General features: G+C 35.7%; 2 protein-coding genes and 1 non-coding gene across 3 annotated transcripts in view; 2 read left to right on the forward strand and 1 right to left on the reverse strand.

Moving 5' to 3' along the window:
• Nucleotides 1-25,226, forward strand: part of CHRNA7 (cholinergic receptor nicotinic alpha 7 subunit) — a 124,685-nt gene that overhangs the window by 74,790 nt on the left and 24,669 nt on the right. The gene's annotated exons all lie outside the window — the stretch shown is intronic.
• On the forward strand, nt 710-3,119 carry LOC132523715 (tyrosine-protein kinase Yes-like). The gene has a single exon (XM_060155216.1). It carries the CDS (start codon nt 735-737, stop codon nt 2,358-2,360), a length of 1,626 nt encoding a protein of 541 aa, XP_060011199.1. The 5' UTR covers nt 710-734; the 3' UTR covers nt 2,361-3,119.
• On the reverse strand, nt 14,912-15,018 carry LOC132504491 (U6 spliceosomal RNA). Its single transcript, XR_009534914.1, has one exon. It is a non-coding gene; the product is annotated as a U6 spliceosomal RNA (small nuclear RNA).

Genomic DNA, 25,226 nt, shown 5'->3' on the forward strand with positions numbered 1-25,226 from the left:
TTGAAATTTGATTAATTAATCCTGTACCTCAAAAAGTTAGCAAATGCATATCAGAAGAAACTGGAAGAAACTAGGATGAATTAGTAAAGACATACCAGAAATGATTTTTAAAAGGCATAAAACAAACACACATTTAAAAAAAAGAAAATTCAAAACTAAAATCTAGTTCTTTGAAAACGTCAAAAAAGTGAATGAATGAAAGAACATATGTATAAATTGAACATCTGGTTGAAATGGGTGCTTTTTGAGGGAAATAAAAATTACTAAATATACCTAAAAAGTAGAAAATCAGAATAGACTTAAAAATACATAAAAATGGAAAAGGTAGGCAAATATATACATTTAAAAGTTACATTTTTACATTTGAATTTTACATCTTCAAAGAATAGATAAATATACATTATATAAATTGTTCTAGAACATGATAAAAGATAGAAGATTTATAAAGCTAACAGATATTAAACATGACAAAGGGGGCCGGGAGTGAGGGCGGGCACCGCGCGGGGAGGAGGTGGAGCGTGAGGCCGCGGTGTTGGGGAGCCCGGGAATTCCCTCCTGAAGTAGCGAGTCCCCGGCTGGCTGTGCCGTCGTCGCTGCCCCTTGGCGCCCGGGACGAGGAGGTGGAGGATGGAGAGGGCCCCACGGGCCTCCCCTCCGCCCGCCGCCCCCTCCCCACCACCCTTCCCCGCTGCTGCGGCGACTCATGCAAGCGCCGCTGGAGCGCAGATTTGATAATGGGCTGCATTAAAAGTAAAGAGAACAAAAGTCCAGCCGTTAAATACAGACCAGAAAACACTCCAGAACCGGTCAGTACAAGTGTCAGCCATTATGGAGCAGAGCACACTGCAGTGGCACCAACATCCTCCACGAAGAGCACATCTGTTAATTTCAGCAACCTTTCCATGACACCATTTGGAGGATCCTCAGGGGTGACACCTTTTGGAGGAGCATCTTCGTCATTTTCAGTGGTGCCAAGTTCATATCCTGCTGGTTTAACAGGTGGTGTTACTGTATTTGTGGCCTTATATGATTATGAAGCTAGAACTACAGAAGACCTTTCATTTAAAAAGGGTGAAAGATTTCAAATAATTAACAATACGGAAGGAGACTGGTGGGAAGCAAGATCAATTGCTACAGGAAAGAATGGCTATATCCCTAGCAATTATGTAGCCCCTGCAGATTCCATTCAGGCAGAAGAATGGTATTTTGGCAAAATGGGGAGAAAAGATGCTGAAAGATTACTTCTGAATCCTGGGAATCAGCGAGGTATTTTCTTAGTAAGAGAGAGTGAAACTACTAAAGGTGCTTATTCCCTCTCTATTCGTGATTGGGATGAGGTAAGGGGTGACAATGTGAAACACTACAAAATTAGGAAACTTGACAATGGTGGATACTATATCACAACCAGAGCACAATTTGATACTCTGCAGAAATTGGTAAAACACTATACAGAACATGCTGATGGTTTATGCCATAAGTTAACAACTGTGTGTCCAACTGTGAAACCCCAGACTCAAGGTCTAGCAAAAGATGCTTGGGAAATCCCTCGAGAATCTTTGCGACTGGAGGTTAAACTAGGACAAGGATGTTTTGGTGAAGTATGGATGGGAACATGGAATGGAACCACAAAAGTTGCAATCAAAACACTAAAACCAGGTACAATGATGCCAGAAGCTTTTCTTCAAGAGGCTCAGATAATGAAAAAGTTAAGACATGATAAACTTGTTCCACTATATGCTGTTGTTTCTGAAGAGCCAATTTACATTGTCACTGAATTTATGTCAAAAGGGAGCTTATTAGATTTCCTGAAGGAGGGAGATGGAAAGTACTTGAAGCTCCCACAACTGGTTGACATGGCTGCTCAGATTGCTGATGGTATGGCATATATTGAAAGAATGAACTATATTCATCGAGATCTTCGGGCTGCTAACATTCTTGTAGGAGAAAACCTTGTGTGCAAAATAGCAGATTTTGGCTTAGCAAGGTTAATTGAAGACAATGAGTATACAGCTAGACAAAGTGCAAAATTTCCAATCAAATGGACAGCTCCTGAGGCTGCACTATATGGTCGATTTACAATAAAGTCTGATGTATGGTCATTTGGAATTCTGCAGACGGAACTGGTAACAAAGGGCAGAGTGCCATATCCAGGTATGGTAAACCGCGAGGTGCTGGAACAGGTGGAACGAGGGTACAGGATGCTGTGCCCGCAGGGCTGTCCAGAGTCCCTACATGAATTGATGAATCTTTGTTGGAAGAAGGACCCTGATGAAAGACCAACGTTTGAATATATCCAGTCCTTCTTGGAAGACTACTTCACTGCTACAGAGCCACAGTACCAGCCAGGAGAAAATTTATAATCCGAGAAGCCAATTTTATATGCACAAATCTGCCAAAATGTAAAGAACTTGTGTAGACTTCCTCACGTACAGGAATTAAAAGAAGAAAATCTTCACCCTGCATGTTTTTGATGGTAAACTGGAATTACAGATGTGGTTGCACAAAACCACTTTTTTTTTTTCCTAAGTGTTAAACTCTAAAGTACCAATGATGAATTTTTCAGCTTATTTCAGGGTCCAAAGAAAGTATAGTTAAGATATTGATGACTGTGTGAGTGATAGCATGACAATGAAGAGCAACAAGGCTACTGTTTATGAATCACTACCTTTCTTTTATTCCCCAAACTCATAATTAAGAGAAATTTATCAATCAGTATAGACAAAACTTGGGAGATTAAAAAGTTATACCATAATAAAATCTAGAATTACAGAACTTCATGGGACCAAACAATTCCATTCCAATTTTTAAAAATTTCTTGCATTTATTATTCTTAAAAGTTTTTTCTAAGTTGAACAGTTAATATGCAACCTTAATATATGCCTTTGTTTGCATGGAAGTGGGCCAGGTCTTTAGAAGCAAAAAGGAATATAAACAGCATCTAAAACTTGATTAAATGTTAGACAACAGCAGTGGAATTTGAAAGTATAATGCACTATGTTAATACTCAGTATACTCATGGAACTGGAAAGTAGAAGAAATTTTTCACTTTAATCATTTCTGAATAGCTCAGTTTAAAATAATGAAGGTAACTAGAATATGGGTTAATCTTTTATAAGGTTGCACTGATTTTTTTAAAGGCAATATATAATTGAAATCATACTATCCAACCCAAGGGGAAATCTTTTAATCTTTAGATAGCATGGAAAAAAATAAACCCAGCATTTAAATAGTTCTTTTTGAAAAACAGACTGGTACTGTGAGATTGCTAATATGTACTTATGATGATGGGTGCCACAAATATAAAATATCACTAGATCAGGGACTTGAATGCACTTTTGCTCTTATTGAATATAGACTAACAGAGAGGAAAATGTATTTAAAGAAATATGAGAAAAGAAAATGTGAAAGTTTTACAGATAGAGAGATGGAATGTAATGTTTAATGTTGACGTTACAGAGTGACAAAATGGCTTTGCTGGCACTCAAAGCTCCTCACTTATTTTCTGAGATTTTAAGAGTTATAAGGTATGACTATAAAACTAATCTTTCTTAACATAAATACTAAATGAGTGCTATAAGCCTCAAAATAGCTAAGTTAAGGCTTCCCACTAATTCCAGTGATACAGCTTTTATGCAAAACATTTTTAGAACTCCAGGTTTCAAATCCATGTTTGAATCTACATTCACTTTTTAAATATGCTTAATGATGATCATTTTTTCCCTTCTAGAATTTAGTTGATTTGAGGAGGAAAACATATTCGGAATAATAGCAGTGGTGAAAAGAGGGGGACAGATTTTGCCTATTTAAAGTACAGAAGTGAAACGTACAGAATAATACTGATTTTCATGACTAACTCAAAAAGAAAATTCCAAAATACGAATTTGAATAGTAGCATCACTGGTTTAAGTGATGCAAAGGGACTGAATCTGACAAATGAAAGTCTGGTATTTACGTTTTAAAATACTCTCTTTTCTAGTCACACTTTAAATAAAGCAACACATCAGGTCCCAGTATTTTAGGAATATTATTACTGACCACCATCACATACCTGATTTGATCGTTAAATTTAAAATTCTGTGCTGTGGTCTCTCTGTTGGGATTCAAACCATTTTAAAATGTGACAGATGAACTTCATGCAGGTTGGCAACAGTTCTGGTACTAAAAATTGTGGTGGCTTCTTATGTTTACGTAACCTGCTTAGTATTGAATCCCTCTTCCAAGAGGGTTTTCCCAAGAATTCTGCTGTCATCACTTACCTTTAACGTCTACAACCTGTGACATCAGAGTTTTAAAGGGCTTTGTGTGAACTATGATATTACAATTTTTCTAAGCATTTTAAAAAGGATAAAATTATATGTTTATGTACTAATTCTCTTCAGAAAAATAGGCCAGAAAAAGTTGATGGTATTCATTAGGTTTTAACTGAATGGAGCAGTTCTTTATAATATCGATTGTATAGTTAGGAAATAAAACACTAACTTAATGTGTATTCAGTTTAAATGGTTATGTATTTTTAAATTGTTGAGAAAAATAAACAACTTTGTACATTTGAAGATTTTTTCCAACAGCTTTTCTTCTTCAACCTCTTAATGTGTTTTCCTTACCAAAAGAGGAAGTTGGCAAAAACAGCCTTCTAGCACACTTTTTTAAATGAATAATGGTAGCCTAAAACTTAATATTTTTATAAAGTGTTATTATATTGTTTTGTGGATAATTGAAATAAAAATTTTCATTGGAAAAAAAAAACATGACAAAGACATCTGAATAGAACTATTGACAAATCTTATGTGTAAATATGAATGCAGATACCCTAAAAGAATACCGACAGATGAATTCCAGCAGTGCACTAAGTGAAAAATACCAAATAATTTTTATCCCAGGTAGGCAAGGATGGATTAACTTGGTAGAATTACTAATGCAAGTCACGTTAATTTGTATCCGTGTTAAAGAAGGAAACAAATTAACGGACAGAAAAAATATTAAATTCAGCTCTAATTCTTGATTTAACACCTTATAAACCAAGACTAGGAGAAAACTTTCATAATTGGATAAATACAATCCACAAGAAAACTGCAGTAAACATAAACTAATAGTTGAGAAGTTAGATCCACATCCAACTCAGACATAAGGCAAAGATGCCAGATATCCCTCCTGTCAGCAGTCTGCTGGAGGGTGTAGCCAGAGCACGACAAGAAAAAATTGAAAATAAGAGATCTAAATATAGCAGGAAGACACAACACTGCTGTAACTTCTAGTTGATTATTGACTTAAAAATAGAATCTCCTGACAAACTTGGAGCTAAATAGAGTTGAGCAAGGAAGACGAGATAATAGCTGAGCTACACATCAGTGACTAACAGAGAAGCAAAATGGAAAACAGGATCTCTTTTACAATAGTGAGCATAACCGTGAAATACTAAGGGACAAATCTGGGACAAATGCACCAGCCCGTGCGAGCTGAATTTAACAATTATTCTGTCTCTGTTAAGATTATGTCTTTGCTTCCTTGTCTAACATGGATATGTAGTGAATTGCATTAGTAAGTCTACCGGTTTCATCCACCTTTGCCTATCCAGGATAAAAACTCACCAAAGCATCTGAAAGAGTGTGCAACCAGAAGTACCATTGCTGTGGGGGACCAGGTTTCGGGACCAGGGTCTAGATCCGCTCTGCCCCCATGTAAGCCATGTCTGCAGTCCTTCTGCACCAGGTCAGAGTGTTCATGAGGAGACATTCAATGGGCTTTAAAAACTCCCAGGCTGCTCAGAGGTTTCTTTGGTATGGTCCTCTGAGTCCTTGCAAACCATGTGGGTACTCTCAATCTTCCGGCTCATTTTGACTTTTCTGATTTGATTTTCTGGCTTCTGCTCTGCTTAAGAAACTCCCAAGTACTTGTTAGCAATGGGGGCTTCATCTCTACCTCCCTCAGGGTGCGATACAGCAGGTTTGGAGTACAGCTGAGGAATCTGCTACAAGTGGTCTATGGACCAAACTTTGAAAGACTCTGACCTGCTGGGCACAAATACCAACTTACATATCTTTAATTAGGTGGAAACTAGGAGGAATTTGGGGGGGGGGTTGATGTCATGAATTTCAGCCCATACAATAACCTTAATTAAATTCTTGTCTCCCTCTTGCTGTCCAGAGAGAGAGACCAACTGAATGATGAAGGATGCTCACGACATTGGTGGCCTATGGCAAATGAACAAATGGGAACTTGATTCTAACCATCTGAGTGCTTCTCCCTGGTACTTACCTAGGTATTCTCATTTTCCCAGGGTGCATTAATGCTTTAGGGAATTATTACAGGATTCCTTATGCATTTTGTAATCAACAGGCAGGATATGTTATGGCTATAACATAGGTCCTTTGATGTTCTCAGTAAGCAGAACATAGGATGGGTTCCATTTTATAGACTTCCAGTGGGTGCCTCTAAAGGCTTGTGGCAGGTGGCATCTGGGTTTGAAGGTGATAGTTCTTCCTGACCTTCCAGTGGACATTGTCACATTCTTTTTATCTTGGCTTTGTTGACCGTTTTACCTCATTTATTGTGAAAGCCAACTTCAGATTGAGAGCAAAAAAAAAAAAGTCTTCATGGTTCAAAAGAGCAGTATCGTTGGCCATTACAAAGTCAAATTGCTTCATTTCTATCCTCCCTTCCCTAAACAGCTAAATGTCATTTTATATATCTGTCAGTCCATCCGTTTAATACATTTTGATGTGGTTATAATGACTGCATTTTTCAGTAATTATAAACATTTTCTATGTTTCTATGGGCACTTCCTAATTATAATTTTCATGGTAACATAAGATTCCATTGAGATGATATATTTTAATTGACCATTATTGGATATTTGGTGTCTTAATTTTTTTTAAAAAATTCTAAAATGGATGACTAATAACCTGCTGTATAAAAAAGTAAATAAAGTAAAATTCAAAAATTCAAAAAAATAAAGTGCTTATTAAGAATATTAAAAAACAAAAAAAATAATTCTACTTTTTATTTTGAACTAATTATAGATTCACAAAAAAACAGAGAAAAATGTACAGGGAGGTACATCTTCCTATCCTTCCCAGTCTTCCCCAGTGATAACATTTTAAATAAGTCCAGTAAAATGTCATAACTGAGAAATTGACATTGGTACAATCCACAGAGTTTATTCAGGTTTCACCCATTTTACATATGTGCATTTGTGTGTGTGCATAATTCTAAGCAATTTCATCACATGTGTAGATTTGTGTAACTCCTCCTACAGTTAAGCTCTGGCACATACTCATAGGATATCCATCTCTAGAATTATGGCATTTCAGTAATATTATATAAATGGATCCATACAGTATGTAACCTCTTGAGAGTGGCTGAATAACATTCCATGGTATAGATGTACAACATTTGTTTAAATATTTATCGATTGAAGGACATTTGGGGAGTTTACAGTTTTTAGGTATTATAAATCTACCATGAAGATACATGTAAAGGTTTTTAGGTGAACATACGTTTTTATTTTTCTGGTATAAATTACACAAGAGTATAATTGCTGGGTTGTATAATACATAGATGTTTAGTTTTCTAAAAACACTGTCATACCCTTTTTCAGAGCACCTGTACCATTTACATTCTCCTCAGAAATACGTGACTCAAGTTACACTGCCTCTTCACAAGGATTTGATGTTTCCATTATTTATTACTTTGGTCATTCTGTTAGGTATGTAGTAATATCGCATTGTGGTTTTGCATTTCCACAAGGGCTAATGATATTGAACATTTTCCATGTATTTATTAGTTATGCATATCCTCTTTAATCAAGTATCTGATCATTTCTTTTGCCTTTTTTCTAATTTGATTGTTGCTGGGTTTTGTTATTATTTATTTTTTACTATTAGTTTTGAGAGTTCTTTATATATTCTGTGAGTCTTTCTTCAGATATGTGTTGAAAATATTTTTTATCCTTCTATAGCTTGTCTTTCCATATTCTTTTTGTTTTTGAATTTTATTTTATTTATTTTTTATATGGCATCTTTTCATATTCTTAACTGGATTTTTCACAAAGCAAATTTTTAAAAAAATTATATACATGAAATCTACTTGATGGATTGTGTTTAGGTGTCAAGTCTAAGAAATCTTAGCCTACACCTATGTCCTGAAGATTTTCTCCTGTTTTCTTCTGAGTTTTATAGTTTTAAGAGTTACATTTAAGTCTGTGATTCATTCTGAGTTAATTTTTGTGAATTCTTGTATAATATGTGAGGCTTAGGTCAAAGTTCTTTTCCCCTATGGTTTTCCAATTGCTCCAACTCCATTCTTTGAAAAGGCTATATTTCTCCTTTGAATTGCCTCAAATCCTTGATAAAGTCAGTTGCGCAGATCTGTGTGGGTTTACTCTTGGGTTCTCTGTTCTGTTCTATTGATCTGTGTCTGTCCCACTACCAATGCAATACTGCCCTGTTTGCTTTAGCTTTAAGTAAGGCTTAACATTAGAGTTTTTCCTCTTACTTTATTCTTCTTTTACAAAATTGTTTTAGATCGTTTAGTTTCTTTGCCTGTCTCTATAAATTGAGAATGACCTTGTCCATGTCTACAAAAATCTTACTGGAATTTTGATAGGAACTTTGTTAAACCTACAGATTATTTTGGGGAGAATTGACATACTATGTTGACTCTCCCGACGTGTGATTGTGTTTATCTCTTGTTTAAATCTTCTATGATTTCTTTCATGGGTATTTTGTAATTTTGTATTTTGTAATTTTCAGTATACAGGTCCTGTTCATGTTTTGTTAGATTTATATTTAAGAGTTTCATTTTTTTAGCAATTATAAATGGTATTGAACATTCAGTTTCCATAGTTCCATTTAGTTTCTATAGTTACTAGTATATAGACATACTATATACTATATGTGTTTATTATATAAATTTTGGGTGTACATTATAATCTGACATCTGTATACACTGCAAAGTGATCACCACTGCAAGTCTAGTTACCATCCATCGCCATACAGTTGACCCACTTCACTCATTTTGCCCATTCCCCAAGCCTCCTTTCCCTCTGGTAACCGCTAATCTGATCTCTATACCTTTGAATTTGTTTTTGCTTTATTTTGTTTGTTTATTTATTTACTTTTTAGATTCCACACATGAGTGTAATCATACAGTATTTGTCTTTCTTTGTCTGACTTATTTCACTTAGCATAATACCTTCAAGGTCCATCCATGTTGTTGCAAATGGCAGGATTTCATTCTTTTTTAATGGCTGAGTAGTATTCCATTGTGTGTGTGTGTGTGTCTTCTTTATCCATTCATCCAGTGATGGACACTTAGGTTGTTAGGATATCTTGGCTATTGTAAATTATGCTGCAATGAACGTAGAAGTGCATGTATCTAATCAGATTAGTGTTCTTGTGTTATTTGACTAAATAACCAGAAGTGGAATAGCTGGACCATATGATGGTTCTAGTCTTAAGTTTTTAAAGAGTCTCCTTACTGTTTTCCATAGTGGTTGTACCAATTTACAGTCCCACCAACAGTGTACAAAGATTGCCTTTCATCCACATCCTCTCCAATGTTAGTTATTTCTTGTCTTTTCAATGATGGCCATTCTGACAGGTGTGAGATGATATGTCACTGTGGTTTTGATTTGCATTTCCCTAATAATTAGTGATGTTGAACATTTTTTCCATGTGCCTGTTGGCCATCCCTATGTTTTCCTTGGAAAAATGTCCATTCAGATCCACTGCCTATTTTTAATTGGGCTGTTTTGTCGTTGTTGATTTGTGTGAGTTCTTCATATATTTTTTGATATTAACCCCTTATCAGATATATGATTTGCAAATATCTTTTCCCATTCAGGAGGTTGCTTTTTTTATTTTGATGATGCTTTTCTTTGCTCTTCAGAAGCTTATTAGTTTGATGTAGTCCCATTTGTTTATTTTCACTTTTGTTCCTCTGGTCTTTGGAGTTAGATCCACAGAAACATCACTAAGGCCAATGTTAATGAGGTTACCACCTATGTTTTTTGTTTGTTTTTAGGAATTTTATGGTTTCAGGTCCTACATTGAAGTCCTTAATCCATTTGAGTTAATTTTTGTTATGATGTAAGATAGTGGTCTAGTTTTATTGTTTTGCATGTGGCTGCTCAGGTTTTCCACCATTTATTGAAGAGACTATCATTTCTCCATTATATGTTGTTTGCTCCTCTGTTGTAAATCAGTGGTCCATATATGTGTGAGTTTATTTTGGGGCTCTCAATTCAAGTTCCATTGACTTGTATGTCTGTTTATGTACCAGTACCATACTGTTTTGATTACTATAGCTTTGTAGTATAGTTTGAAATCACGGCTCATGATATCTCCAGCTTTCTTCTTCTTTCTCAAGATTGTTTTGGTTATTCATGATCTTTTGTGGTTCCATACACATTTTAGAATTCTTTTTTCTAGTTCTGTGAAATATATTAGAATTTTGATAAAGATTGCATTGAATCTGTACATTGCTTTAGGTAATATGGACATTTAAACAATATTAATTTCTCCAATCCATGAACATGGAATAACTTTCCATTTATTTGTGTCTTCTTCAGTTTCTTTCATCAGTGTCTTATAGTTTTCAGTGTACAGGTTTTCATCTGCTTAGTTAAATTTATTCCTAGGTATATTATTCTTTTTGATGCAGTTGTAAATGGGGTTGTTCTTAATTTCTCTTTCTGGTAGTTTGTTATTAGTGTATAGAAATATCATGGATTTCTGTATATTGATTTTGTATCCTGTGACTTTACTAAATTCATTTATTAGTTCTAACAGTATTTTGGTGGGAACTTTAGAATTCTCTCTATATAGTATCATGTCATCTTCAAACAGTGACATTCTGATTTGGATGCCATCCATTCTGATTTGGATGCCTTTTATTTCTTTTTCTTGCCTAATTGCTCTAGGCTAGGACATCTGATACTATGTTGAATAAAAGTGGCAAGAGTGGGCATTCTTGTCTTATTACTGATCTTAGGGGAAAAGCTTTCAGCTTTTCACCATTGAGTATGATGTTACCTGTGGGTTTGTCATATGTGGCCTTTATTAGGTTGAGGTACACTCTCTCTATAGGCACTTTTTTGAGAATTTTTATCATAAATGGATGTTGAATTATATCAGATGCTTTTTTCTGCATCTATTGAGGTGATCATATGATTTTTATTCTTCATTTTGTTAATATGATGTATCACATTGATTGATACATGGATTTGAACCATCCTTGCATCCCTGGAATAAATCCTGCTTTATCATGATATATGATCTTTTTAATGTATTGTTGGATTAAATTTGCTAATATTTTGTTGAGGATATTTACATCTATCTTCATCAAGTATATCGACCTGTATTTTTCTTTCTTTTTCTTTTTTAAAATTTTTTTCTCTGTCATGCCCTTATCTGGTTTTGGTATCAGGGTAATGCTGACTTTGTAAAATATATTTGGAAAGTTTCCCTTCTCTTCAGTTTTTGGAAGAGTTTGAGAAAGATGGGTATTAAATTTTCTTTAAATATTATATGCAATTCACCAGTGAAGCCATCTGGTCCTGGGATTTTGTTAGATTTTTGATTACTGTTTTAGTCTCTTTACTATTGATTGGTCTATTCAGATGTTCTATTTCTTCATGATTCAGTCTTAGAAGTTTGTATGTTTCTAGGAATTTATCCATTTCTTCTAGGTTATCCAATTTATTGTGCATAATTGTTTGTAATAATCTCTTATGAGCCTTTGTATTTCTGTGGTATTAGTGTAACTTTTCCTCTTTTATTTCTGATTTTATTTATTTGAGTCCTCTCTTTTTTTTCTGGTTAGTCTAGCTAAAGGTTTGTTAATTTTGTCTTTTCAATGAACCATCTCTTAGATTTGTTGCTCTTTTCTATAGCTTTTTGTCTCTATTTCATTTATTTCTGCCCTAAGTTTTATTATTTCCTTTCTTCTACTAATTTTGGGCTTTGTTTATTCTTCTTTTTCTAGTTCTTTTAGGTGCAAAGTTACATTTTTTGGGGGGGAATTTTCATGTTTTATGAGGTAGGCCTGTATTGATAAGAACTTTTCTCTTAAAGCCACTTTACTGTATCCCATAGATTTTGGTATGTCATATTTCTGTTTCATTTCTCTCTAGGTAATTTTTGATTTCTCCTTTGATTTCATTGATGACCCATTGGTTTTCAGTAGCATGTTATTTAATATCCACATGTTGTGGGGTTTTCCCCCCATTTTTTTCTTGTGATTAATTTCTAATGACCCCATTATTATATAATACCTGTCTTTGTTTTTTATTTCACTGTTAGATTTAAATTCTATTTTGTCTCATACGAGTATGGCTACTTCAGCTTTCATTTCATTTCCCTTTGCATGGAATATCTTTTTCCATCTCTTCACTTTTAGTCTGTGCCTGTCCTTTCTTCTGAAGTGAGTCTCTTGTAGGCAACCTACTTACGGGTCTTGGGTTTTTTGTCCATGCATCTACTCTGTGTATTCTGATTGGCAAATTTAGTCCATTTACATTTAAAGTAAGTATTGATAGGTATGTATTGCCATTTTATTAATTGTTTTCTAGCTATTTTTGTAGTTCCTCTCTCTTTTATTCCTCTTCTCTTTTTCTCTTCCCTTGTGTTTTGTGGTTTTCTTTAGTGTTATGTTTAGATTCCTTTCTTATTTTCTTCTGTGTATTTACTATAATTTTTTTTCCTTTTGGCTACTGTGAGGTTCACATATCACATCCTGTGTAAGTAGTAGCCTGTTTTAAGTTAGTAGCAATTTAGGTTTGAACACATTCCAAAACTTTATCTTTTTAATACCACCCATGTTTTATACTTTTGATGACACATTTTATCTCTTTATTTCATGCATCCCTTAAGTAATTATTATAATTTTAGTTAATTTTATTGCTTTTATCTTTTAACCTTCATGCTTGTTTTGTGTGATTAATTTACTATATTTATTATTCACCTTTCCAGTGAGATTTTTACTTTTGTATGTTTTCTTATTATTAGTTAGTGCCATTTCTTTTCAGCTTAAAGAAGTCCCTTTAACATTTCTTATTGGGTCAGTTTAGTGGTGATGAACTCCTTTAGCTTTTACTTATCTTGGAATATCTTGATCTCTTCTTCAATTCTGAATGATAACCTTGCTGGGTAGAGAATTATTGGCTGGAAATTTTTTGGTTTTTTTTTCCTTTCAGCACTTTGAATATGTCATGCCACTGCCTCTGGGCTGTACAGTTTCTGCTGAGAAATCTACTGATAGCCTTAGGGGTTTACCTTGTACATAACAAGTTGTTTTTCTCTTTCTGCTTTTAGGATTCTCTCTTTATCCTTAACTTTTATTATTTTAATTATAATATGTCTTGGTGTGTGACTCTATAGGTTCCTCTTATTTGGAACTTGCTGCACTTTCTGGACCTGGAAGTCTGTTTCCTTCCCCAGACTAGGGAAGTTTTCAGCCACTGTTTCTTCAAATAATTTTTCTGACCCTTTTTCTTTCTCCTCTTCTTCTGGAACCCCTATAATGCAAATGTAATGTTGTCCCAAAGGTCCCTTTAGGTATCTTTGCTTTTTAAGTTCTTTTTCATTTTACTGCCCTGTCTGGATGAGTTCCATTTTGTCTTCCAGCTTGTTGATTTGTTCTTCTATCTCATCCAGTCTGATGTTCAGCTTTTCTAGTGTATTTTTCAGCTTAGTTGTAACTTCTGTTTGGTACTTTCTTATATTTTCTGTCTTTGTTGAAGTTCTCACTGTGTCCATCCATTCTTCTCCTGAGCTTGGTGAGCATCTATATAACGATTACTTTTAACTCTGTGTCAGGTAGATTGCTTATCTCCATTTCATTTAGTTATTTTTCTGAGGTTTTGACTTGTTCTTCCAATTGGAGCATATTCCTCTGTCTCCTCATTTTTCTTAATTCTTTGATTCTATGTATTAGGTGAATCAGCTATCCTTCCCAGTCTTGAAGGAGTGGCCTTATTTAGGAAATGTCTTGTGGGGCTCAGAGGTGCAATTCTGCCTGGACACTAGAGCCAGGCATTCAAGGGTTGTCCCCTATTGGGGCTGCATGCACCCTCCTCTATGGTGGGGCCACAGCTGCTTCTGTAGCATGCTGGTGGGCTGGGCTTCCCTCCAGGATGGCTGAGGGGCCTAGCTACAGCTTCTGTGGTGTGCTGATGAGTGAGGCAACCCCCCAGACTGGCTTGGAGGTCTACCTGTGATGGCTGCACTGACTGGTAGGTGGGGCTGATGTGGCAGGAGTGGGTGGGGCTCTCAGTGGGGCACACTGGTGCTAACAAGTTAGAGCAAGAATTTCAAAGTGGTGCCCACCAGCACCAGTATTAGCAAGGTAGTCTGAAATGGCAAAAGATGGTTCTTGGCACTGTCTTGCGTTCCCCAGGGAGCATCTGAAATAGTTCTTGCCTCTCTGGTGATGCTTCAAGGTTAGTAAGTGGGTCCCCTTGACCTACAGTCTATATGCTTTTCAATCTGGTGTTTTTATGCTGGCTTTTGGGTTGAGTGAGTCTGCATGTGGGCCCTTTAAGAATGAATTTTCTCTTCTCTCAGTTCTGTGGTTGCCCTGGATGTATTCCCTTTTGGTTTTTCTTTTTTTTTTATTATTGAAGTATAGTTGATTTACAATGTTGTGTTAATTTCAGGTGTATAGCAAAGTGATACAGTTATATAAAATATATATATATTTTATTTTTCAGATTCTTTTCCATTATAGGTTATTACAAGATATTCAGTATAGTTCCCTGTGCTATACAGTAGGTTCTTGTTTATCTGTTTTATATATAATAGTGCGTATATGTTAATCCCAAACTCCTAATTTATCCCCTCCCTCCCCTTTTGGTAGCCATAAAACTGTTTTCTATGTCTGTGAGTATATTTCTGTTTTGTAAATAAGTGCAAAAACTATGGAATGCTTCACAAGTTTGTGCATCATCCTCATGCAGGGGCCCTGCTAATCTTCTCTGTATTGCTCCAATTTTAGTATATGTGCTGCCAAAGTGAGCACTCTCTTTTGGCTTTTAAAATCAGGTGTTTTGGGGGCTTGTCTCTCCTGTGCAGGATCTAGGGGTCAGGGTGCCTGGTGTGGAGCTTGAATCCCTCACTCCTCAGAGAAGAGATCTGGGCCTTTGTGATCCCTCCCGATTGTGGATCACCACAGCCAGGGTGTGGTTTCCTCCTTGGTGACACATCTCTCTGCCTCTCCTCACCGTCTCAGTGTTGTCCTTTTACTCTTTGTTGTAGAGATTCTGTTCCTCCAGCTTTCGGGTCCTTTATGAGGGGATTATCCCATATGTAGTTGTGGATCTGCTGTGTCTGTGGAAGGAGGTGAGTTCAGGATCATCCTATGCCACCATCTTGAACCCTCCTTCACAATTTTTCTAAAATGTTAACCTTGTATCCTCTGACCTTGCTCCACTCATGTATTAGTTTTAGGAGTTGTTGTGGGGTTTTGTTGTTGTTGTTGTTAGAGATTTCTTGGGGTTTTCTACATAGTCATGCAAATGATTTCTATCATCACGTCAACTGCAAATAAGACAGTTTTTTTTCCTTCTGATCTCTATGCCTTTATTTCTTCTGCTTTCCTGGTGAGGACTCCAGTATTATGTTGAATAAGGGTGTTGAAAGATCAGGAATAAGATCTGCCTTGTTCCTGATCTTAGAGGGAAGGCATTCAGTCTTTTTACCATTATGTATGATACTAGCTGTGGTTTCTTTGGTAGATGTTCTTTATCAGGCTGAGGAAGTTCCCCTCTATTCCAGTGTTCTGAAAGTTTTTATTCTGCATGAGTGTTGAATATTATCAGTGTCTTTTTCTGCACCAATTGGTATAAGCATCTGCTTTTTATTCTTCAGCCTCTTAATATGGTTGATTCATTGATCAGTTTTGAAATACTCCAACCAATGTTGTACTCATGGAATAAACCCCACTTGGTTATGTGTATAATTCTTTATATATGCTGCCAAATTGTATTTGCTAATTTTTTATTAAGGATTTTTGTGTCTGTGAGGGAATGTACTCTATACGTTTCTATTTTTTTTCTTATTCTTTTTTTTTTCAGTACTGTCCTTGTGGTTTTGGTTTCAGAATAATATTAGCTTCTTAAAATGAGTTGATAGATATTCTCTCATCCTCTATTTTCTGGGAGAGAGTTATAGAATTGGTATTAATTCTTCTTAATTGTTGGTAGAATTTTCTAGTGAAACCATCAGGACCTAGAGGGTTCTTTTCAGGAATTTTAAAATTAGTAATTCAATTTGTTTAATAATTCTGTGACTATTCAGCTTATTTATATCCTCTTGTTTAAGTTTTAGTAGGTTGTGCTTTCCAAGGAACCAAGGAATTGGTGTATTTCATCTAAACTGTCAAATTTATATGTGAAGAGTTGTTTGTGACATCCTTTTGTCATTCTTTTGATGTGTGCAGGGCTTGTAGTGATATATTCAAATTCATTCCTGATATTGGCTTGTCAATTTTTTTTTCCCCTCTTTTTTTTGTGGTATGTGGGCCTCTCACTGTTGTGGCCTCTCTCGTTGCGGAGCACAGGCTCTGGACGCGCAGGCTCAGCAGCCATGGCTCACGGACCCAGCCGCTCCGCGGCATGTGGGATTTTCCCAGACCGGGGCACGAACCCATGTCCCCTGCATCGGCAGGCGGACTCTCAACCACTGTGCCACCAGGGAAGCCACGGCTTGTCAATTTAATTGATCTTTTCAAAGAAGTAGATTTTTGTTTCATTGATTTTCCCTATTTTTCTTTTCTCACTTTCATTGATTTTTCTTCCTATATTTATTATTTCCCTCTCTCTACCTGTTATGAGTTTATTTTTCTCTTCATTTTTTTTTGTTACATGAGGAGTCAGCATAGAGTTACAGACTTGAGACTTTTTTCTAATATAAGCATTTACTACTATACATCTCTTTCTCAGCACTCTACCTGTACCTCACAAATTTTGATAAGCTGTATTTTTAGTTTTTTCAGTTCACTTTATCTTTTGAGTTTCCAACCATAGACTTTCTCTTTGACTCATAGATTATTTAGAAATTTAGTGTTTAGATTCCAAGTGTTTGGAAATTCTCATGTTGTCTCCTTTTTACTTGTTTTTAATTTGATTCCATTGTGGAAAATCACACTCCATATGGTTTAAATTCTTTTAATATTGTTGAGGTTTTTATGGCACAGTTTGTGGTCTGTCTTAGTATATGCTCCATGGGGACTTGAAAACAATGTGTTTTTGCTGTGTTGGGGAAAAGGTTTTATGTCAGTTAGGCCATATTGGTTGATGGTGTGTGAAGTTCTGTGACTTTCCTGATTTTCTGTCTAGTTGTCCTCTCATCAAGTGTTGAGAGAGGAGTGTTGAAGAATGTAGATTTGTATATTTCTTTCTTTCTTTTTCTTTTTTTTTTTTTACTTCCTTCTGATTTTATTCACATACTTTTCAGCTTTTCAGCTCGTTTGGGAAAGAATGTATGATTGTTGTGTCTTCTTGGTATGTGGAGTCTTTATCAGTATGTAAATTTATATCTGCCCTTTGTAATTTTCTCTCCTCTAAAGTCTAGTTTATCTGGTAATAATATAGTTGATCTTGCTTGTTTTGATAATATTTTCTTGGAATATGTAATTTGGTTGGTAGCCTACAGGCCTCACCTCTCTGCTGATGGTTCCTTTGATGTTTAGCTGAGGTAGGACTATTACTTAAAAGTTTTCTGTCTCCCTGGCTGCCCTTTCCTGGTCATTTTGCTTTTCTCAGGACATTTTTGTTGTTGTTGTTTTTCTCTGCACCTGTTGATGCTTCTCCAGTACTCAGTTTGGAATATAAGAGACAAATGGAAAACCCAGGGACTGTGTCAGTCCTTCTGCCTTCTCTTCATTTTCACAGTGGTCCTATGTTTATTTATATTTTATGTTAAGAGTTTTAGGCATAGTTAATGGAAGTAATAGTGCTGCAAAACACTAATAACAAAATACCATACTCTGGGCATTTTTTTTCACTAAAGTAAATATTTATTTGGGGAAGAATCCCCAGGCCATTACATTTTATTTCTTATTTATTTATATACTGTGTTATTCCCAAGAAACTCTTAAAGTGACTGTAATGGATACATAAAAATGGAGACGTTTATTTCTGCCAGCCAATTGGGTTCCTGGTGAACGATCCCATCCTGACCTGTAGATGCCTGCCTTCACACTGTGTCCTCTATGGAAAAGAGAGAGAGAGAATATGAATATTAATTTCTTCCTATTCTTATGAGGCTACCAGTCCTATTGGATTACGGACCCATCCTTATGGCTGCATGTAACCTTAATTACCTCCTTAAAGGTTCTGTTTCCAAATATATTCACATTGGGGGTTAGGACTTCAACATATGAATTGGAGGAGGTGCAGTTCAGTCCATGCAAATAGGTAAAAGTGTCTATTCTCTCCCTAACTGAAAGTCTGAGCTCTAATTTTTGTTTTATTGAAATTGGTAATAAACATATTTGTGACTATAATTATTTTAATCTTATTTTCCAAGACGAAACATGGAATTTTTAAGCTTCTTAAATCCTCTTATTACATTTTGTGAAATTTCTTTCCAAACACGTTATACCAGCTTGGTTCACTTGAAGCACTTCTTGCTTCAGTGTTTTGGTGGAAATACTTAATATAATTTTAGGCAGGAAATATTTAGATTAACTTCTTGAAGATAAAAACAATATTTCTGTTTTGTCATTTTTAGATTTTATTTATACTGTCATAGCAAGTACATATGCTTAGTTTACTTAGATTTCATATTTATTCAGATGAATGTTGATCAATTTCTTTACTATCTTCAATCTAAAGGGAAAAGCTCCCCTTAAGAAGATTAGTCTGGTCACTTTTCAGCCAGTTACTGGGGAACTTCAGGCATGGATTTGGTGGCCCCACTTATGTGGGAAGTTCCCATGGTGGCATACATGCCAGGTCAGAGGTCACTGAAACACAGGTGGGCAGAGTGCAAAGTCAGCACCTTTCCCTCTGTGTTTTCTACTTACCTTCACTCACGTTTGAATTTCCACACCTGATTCACAGTCCTTGTGTGAAAAGTAACCAAGGGTACCAGTGGCAGAAATTCTCCCCTCCCCAGCAGGGGTGGCTAGCTTTATTTTGTCCTCTTTGTTTCATGGCTCTGGAGAGAAAGGACATCACAGGTTACACAGCTCAGAAATGGAAAACTCACTTTTACTTCATGGACTCATTCACATCCATGAAGTGGGCTGCCTGACCTCTGTGTTGGAGGGACTGCAGGGGCTCTGAGCAGCCCGGGAGGATGGAGGCCCGTGCTTTCCCCACATGGAGCCCTGGGAGCTCAGGCAGTTATCCTGGGTCCTGGGTCACCAAACAACTCTCCTAGGGAGGCAAGGGTGACACCTGGGCCCTACCCACTTGCCCAGACCAGGTGGGCTGGAACCGACTGCTGTGGAAACACTGCCCTATCTGAGAAGGGGGCTGGAGGAGTATCTCCTTCTCAGTGCAGGAAGGTGAACAGGAAGCTTGCCTGTTTCTGGCTGTGTGGGGGAAGCTCCATGTCACAATCAGGGGGCTTGGAGGCTGAAGATTCATCCCAGTTTTGGCGTCTGGAAGCTGAGGTGTGCCCTGTCCAAGCTCCATAGTGGTGCATCAGTGTTTGAACCCTGAGTTTTCTGCCACCTGACAAACAGCACAAACTACAGTGGTTGGTGTCCAGGAGTGGGGGCTGGAAAGCTGTGAGGCGACAGCCATAGGGCTCTGCTCTTCTACCCCCCTCCCCCTTGTCATTTCGCTTCCACCAACACCGTGGCTGCATCTGTGTCCCCTGAGCTCTTGCTCTATATCACCCTTCATTAGATTTTACAGCAAACGTTGCAAAGACTGTTTGTTAAAGGCAAACAAACATATGCAAATAGGTGAGTTGAAAATTAAACTTACAAAAGATACATAAATAAATAGCACCTCCCTTGGAGCAAATATTATCAGACATAACAAACTGCAGATCTGGATCTAAACTTTATATAATAGGAACTAATAAATAATGTTTAAATAATTAAATACAATTAAGAATTGAAAATGCAAGAAAAACGCAAAGCACTCTTTAAAAAACAGCTTTGAAAAAAATGACATAAAATTAATAGAGATGAGAAATGTAGGCATCAAAATTAAAAACTCACCTTATCTACAAAACAGAAATAAATCCACAGACATAAAAAACAAACTTATGGTTACCAAAGGGGAAGGGTGAGGGAGGGATAAATTAGGAGTTTGGGATTAACATATACACACTACAGTAGATAAAATAGATAAACAACAAGGACCCACTGTATAGCACAGGGAACTATACTCAATATTTTGTGATAACCTAAAAGGGAAAAGAATCTGAAAAAGAATATATATATATATATATATATATATATGTATGTATGTATAACTGAATCAGTGTGCTGTACACCTGAAGCTAACACAACATTGTAAATCTAACAACATTGTAAAACTAACACAACATTGTAAAACTAATGCAACATTTCAATGAAATAAAAAATTAAAAACTCAGTAGAAGCATTGGGTGTCAGGTGAGACATGGTCAAAGGAGTAGAGGTAATTTCCTAGATGAATCATAGCCAGCTAAATAGGTGGAAAATATGAAAGAATGGTGAATGGATGCATTGGTGAATGGTGCTTCTATGTACCAGGTCCTGGTCCAAATGTTTTACATATATTTACAACCTTTTTGAGAAGGGTACTGTTATTATTTTGCAAATAAGTCAAAAATAGGAAGAGTCATCAAAATAATAGCACAGTGTGTCTGAGGTCATGCAGAAAACAGATGTGGATGCATGAACCCCATCCTGGATCGACCCCACATGTAACCTTGTGAGACAGGGCATATGAGTTCCTCTCTTGCGTAGGTGCTCCCACACGTGGTGGCTGGTATTGTAGAAGGAAATAATAGAAAGAACGTGGGAGAAGTGTTAGGAGATGATTTTTCAGAGGAAAGGTAAAATTGTGACCCATATACAGATATAAAAAACGAACACATGCTAAAGAATTTATTTTACTCACAAGACATGAGGGAACAAGGCAGATGTTAGATCCAATTAAAGGAAAAGTCAAACCGGGACAAATGTATATGAAGTAAAGGGATGTTGAGATGCATTGTAAGTGGACATAAAATGTGTTTATTTACAGGGCGCAGGAAGTCAAATCACCACCAGTGAAATCACTCCCAGACAACACATAATTTATGCATCTATCCTCTGCTTGCAGCTTCCAAAGAGCTTCCAAAGAGCTCAGACGTAGTCCCATGCCTTGCTCAGAGCTGTATGCTTTTAGAGGATGCAGTTTTCCGGTGAAATACGACTTTTTCCTCCAGAAGCCATGTTCCAAAAGAATGGCTGAGAATTTAATAATATTGATGAAAAACATAAATCCTCAGTTTCAAGAGATACAAGAAGTCTGAGAAAAGGTAGATGATAAGAAACGGGCACCTAGACAACTTTGCTAAAAGCAGCAGAACGCCCAAAGCTAAGGAGATACTGGAAAAAATGAAAGAAAAAAAGATAGTTTGCTACAAAGGGATGACGATTAGACTGACTGCAGGCCTTTTAGAGGCAACAGTAGAAGACAGAAAAAAATAAGAGTAACTTTAAATTTTGAGAGAAAATAATCATCAATGTAGAATTCTGTCCTGGCTAAACCCTTCTTTACACGAGGGGCAAAATCAGGACATTTTCAGGAAAACAAAGACTAAAGAGGTTACCATGAAGAGGTAAACTGCCATGATGAAATACCAGAAATACACGTATTAAAGAAACTACCAGAATATACATTTAGGAACAGGGTATGAGAAGGAACGCAATTGTTAAAAATTCAGGTAAATATAAATAGTTGTGAACGTATATAATAATAATGATGAACTTGAGGGTGAAAAACAAAGAGAGATTAAAATGATGGAAAATAGTAACATGAAAGGCAGTATTTGGATGGTACTTGTAGGTAAAGCACTTAGTTGGACTTAAGTTGCTCTGGCAGAACATAGAGCTGTCAACTCTGAGTAAAGTATACACGTTAAAAATGTAAAAATTGAAACTGTCTATGATACATTGCTAAAGTGGGGAAAAGAAGCAAATTCTAAAGAGTATTGTATGTAAGATCTAAAATTTTGTTTAAAATATCTGTATGTATGCATGTGCATTATATACAACCGATGTATCCACATGCATAGAAAAAGGTCAGAAAAAATGTTGAAGAGGTTACCTCTGAGTTACAGAATTGTGGGTAATTTTAATTTTTGTTCCTTCAGTCACCTCATAATTATTGCGTCCCTACCAAGTGTTTTCTGTATTTCCCTTTTTGTGAATATGTTTTATTTCTGTAATTAGAAAAGAACAATACATGTTTGTTTTAAAGGGATTAAAAAAATGTAAGAATAACCATCAGAAGCATAAGAATAATTTTTTAAACTTCCAGACAGGTAAGAAGTGAGTAGGGAAAGAATAAAGAAAATGTGAGAAGCCTATAGAAATGAGGGAAATGCAATCAAAGGACGGTGAAATAAAAAGCACAAAATTAAATAGTAGGAATAAAACCAAACATTGTAACAGACAAGATAAAGGATTAGGCAGCTAGTTAAAAAGACAGAGATCCCCCAACTATATATTTTTAAAAAATCCAACTGTACACCATTTGTGTGTGTATATATATATACACACACACATATATATGTGTGTGTGTGTGTATATATACACACACACACACACCATTTGGATATATATTTGAACTAAAGCATAAGTACACAAGAGACAAAAAAAAAGGAAAAAGATATACTGGGCCAACAAGAATAAGATAAAATTAGAATGGCTATGTTTATAACAGGAAAATGTACACACACACGCACTCTCATGTGCACGCACACACGCTATAAGAAAAAAGGTGCAATTAAGGTTAAAGATCAAGTCATAATGATAAAAAAGAAACAATTTCTGAGAATATTTAACAAATTTCACATGTATGCACCTAATAAAATAGCTTTGAAACAAATGAAGAAAAATTGGCAGATAAATCCATAATTGTGGTAGAAGATTTTAATGTACTGTTTTTTTTAGTAATTGATAGTTCAAGAAGGAAAAAATGTGTCAGGATATAGAACTTCATAATTAACAAGCCTCATCTAATGTAGAGAAATAGATACAGATAGACACATATAGAAAAACAGATGTGTCCTTGTTCTACTAAAAATACATATCTGGAGAACTAAGTACCCAAATGTGAATTAAAAAAAAAAACTTTAGTGTGTGTGAATGTGTGTGTGCATGTGTGTATATATGTAGGGAGAAATCCATAGCCTTAAATGCTTACATTAGGCAAGATTTTAAAACTAAAATTTGTGAATTAATTACCAATCCCAAGAAGTTAGGAAAAAAATAATATTAAGTAAAGAGAAGGAAGAATAAAGAAAAGAGTAGAAATTTATTAAATGAGAAAAATAAGATAGAAATCAAGAAAGAATAAGTTGCTTTTAAAAAGAACTAATAAAATGAACACAACTTAGGGAATAATTATCAAGAAAGTAAAGAAGAGAGAATGTTATGGACAACTTTATGCCACTGAATATGGAAACTTAGCCAGAAATTATTTTTTCTAGAAAAATATAAGCTGATTCTAGACAAAATAGAAAAATAGACAAGATAATTGGATCTCTCTACCTATCTACCTATCTATCATCTATCTATCTTTAAAATATGCTTTATTTTTTAGAGCAGTTTTAGGTCCCCAGCATAGTTGAGAAGGTTCAGAGATTTCCCACATAGCCCTGCCCCCACAATGCACTGCCTCCCCGATTATGAACACCCTCACCAGAGTGGTATGTTTGTTACAATCGATGAGCCAACATTGACAAATAACGATCGCCCAAAGTCCATAGTTTACACTAAGGGTTTGCTTTTTATGTTGTACATTCTATGGATGTGGACAAATGTATAATGACATGTATCCACCATTATAGTACATACTAGCTTCACTGCCCTAAAAATCCTCTGTGCTCCTCCCATTTATCCCTCTCTCCCCCTAACTCCTGGAAACCACTGAACTTTACTGTCTCCATAGTTTTGCCTGGTCCAGAATGTCATATAGTTGGAATCATACAGTATGTAGCCCTCGGACTGGCTTCTTTCACTTAGTAGTATGCATTTAAGCTTCCTCCAGGTCTTTCATGGCTTAATAGCTCATTTCATTTTAAGACTAAATAACATTTCATTGTCTGGATATACCACAGTTTATTTATTTATTCATTCACCTACTCAAGAACATCTTGATTGCTTCAAAGTTTTGGCAATTATGAATAAAGCTGCTTTAAGCATCCATGTGCAGATTTCTGTCTGGACATAAGTTTTCAACTCCTTTTAGTAAACACCAAGGAGTGTGATTGGTGGATTGTATGGTAAGAGGATGTTTAGTTTTGTAAGAAGCTGCCAAAGTGTCTTTCAAAGTGGCTGTTCCATTTTGCGTACCCATCAGTAATGAATGAAAGCTCCTGTTGCTCTACATCCTTGCCAGATGTGGTGTTCTCATTGTTCTGCATTTTGACCATTTACTAGGTGTGTGGTGGTATCTGGTTGTTTAAATTTGCAATTCCCTGATAACTTCTTTGTTGAGGTGTCTGTTCAAGGTTTTTTTGATTGGGTTGTTTTCTTACTGTTAAGTGTCATTTGTATATTTTGGATAGCAGTCTTTATCATGTATATCTTTTTTCAAATATTTTCTACCAGTCTGAAGCTTGCCTTTTCATTCTCTTGATTGATATGTTTTTAAAAAGAAATTCGAAAAAGTGGGTTTTGCAGGCAAGTTCCATCTAGCATACAGTATCACTTATGAGCATGTATGTATGCATCTTAACTAGAGTATTAACTCACTAAATCTAGCAATAATTTTTAAAAAATCATAACAAATTTAGTTTTCTAATGAAAAATAAGTTTTGTTTAACTTTAGAAAAATTCATTTATATAATTCATTCTATCAATATTAACAGAATGAAGGAGAAAAATCACACGATCATCTTGGTAGCTGGGGAAAAATCAGTTGATGGTATTTAATACCTATTTGTGAAATAGAAGAAAACTTGTGTAACCTGATGTAAGGTGTTTACCAAAAGTTCATTTAATGCTGAAACATTACAAGTTTCTGTATGTGGAACAAAATAAAGATACCTATTGTCATCACTTAA

The sequence above is a fragment of the Lagenorhynchus albirostris genome, chromosome 1 (genome assembly GCF_949774975.1).
Source record: "Lagenorhynchus albirostris chromosome 1, mLagAlb1.1, whole genome shotgun sequence".
Classification (NCBI taxonomy): Eukaryota; Metazoa; Chordata; class Mammalia; order Artiodactyla; family Delphinidae; genus Lagenorhynchus; species Lagenorhynchus albirostris.

Bases quoted from the DNA above. Each gene is read 5' to 3' on its own strand.
- LOC132523715 (XM_060155216.1), top strand. From the start codon at position 735: ATGGGCTGCATTAAAAGTAAAGAGAACAAAAGTCCAGCCGTTAAATAC.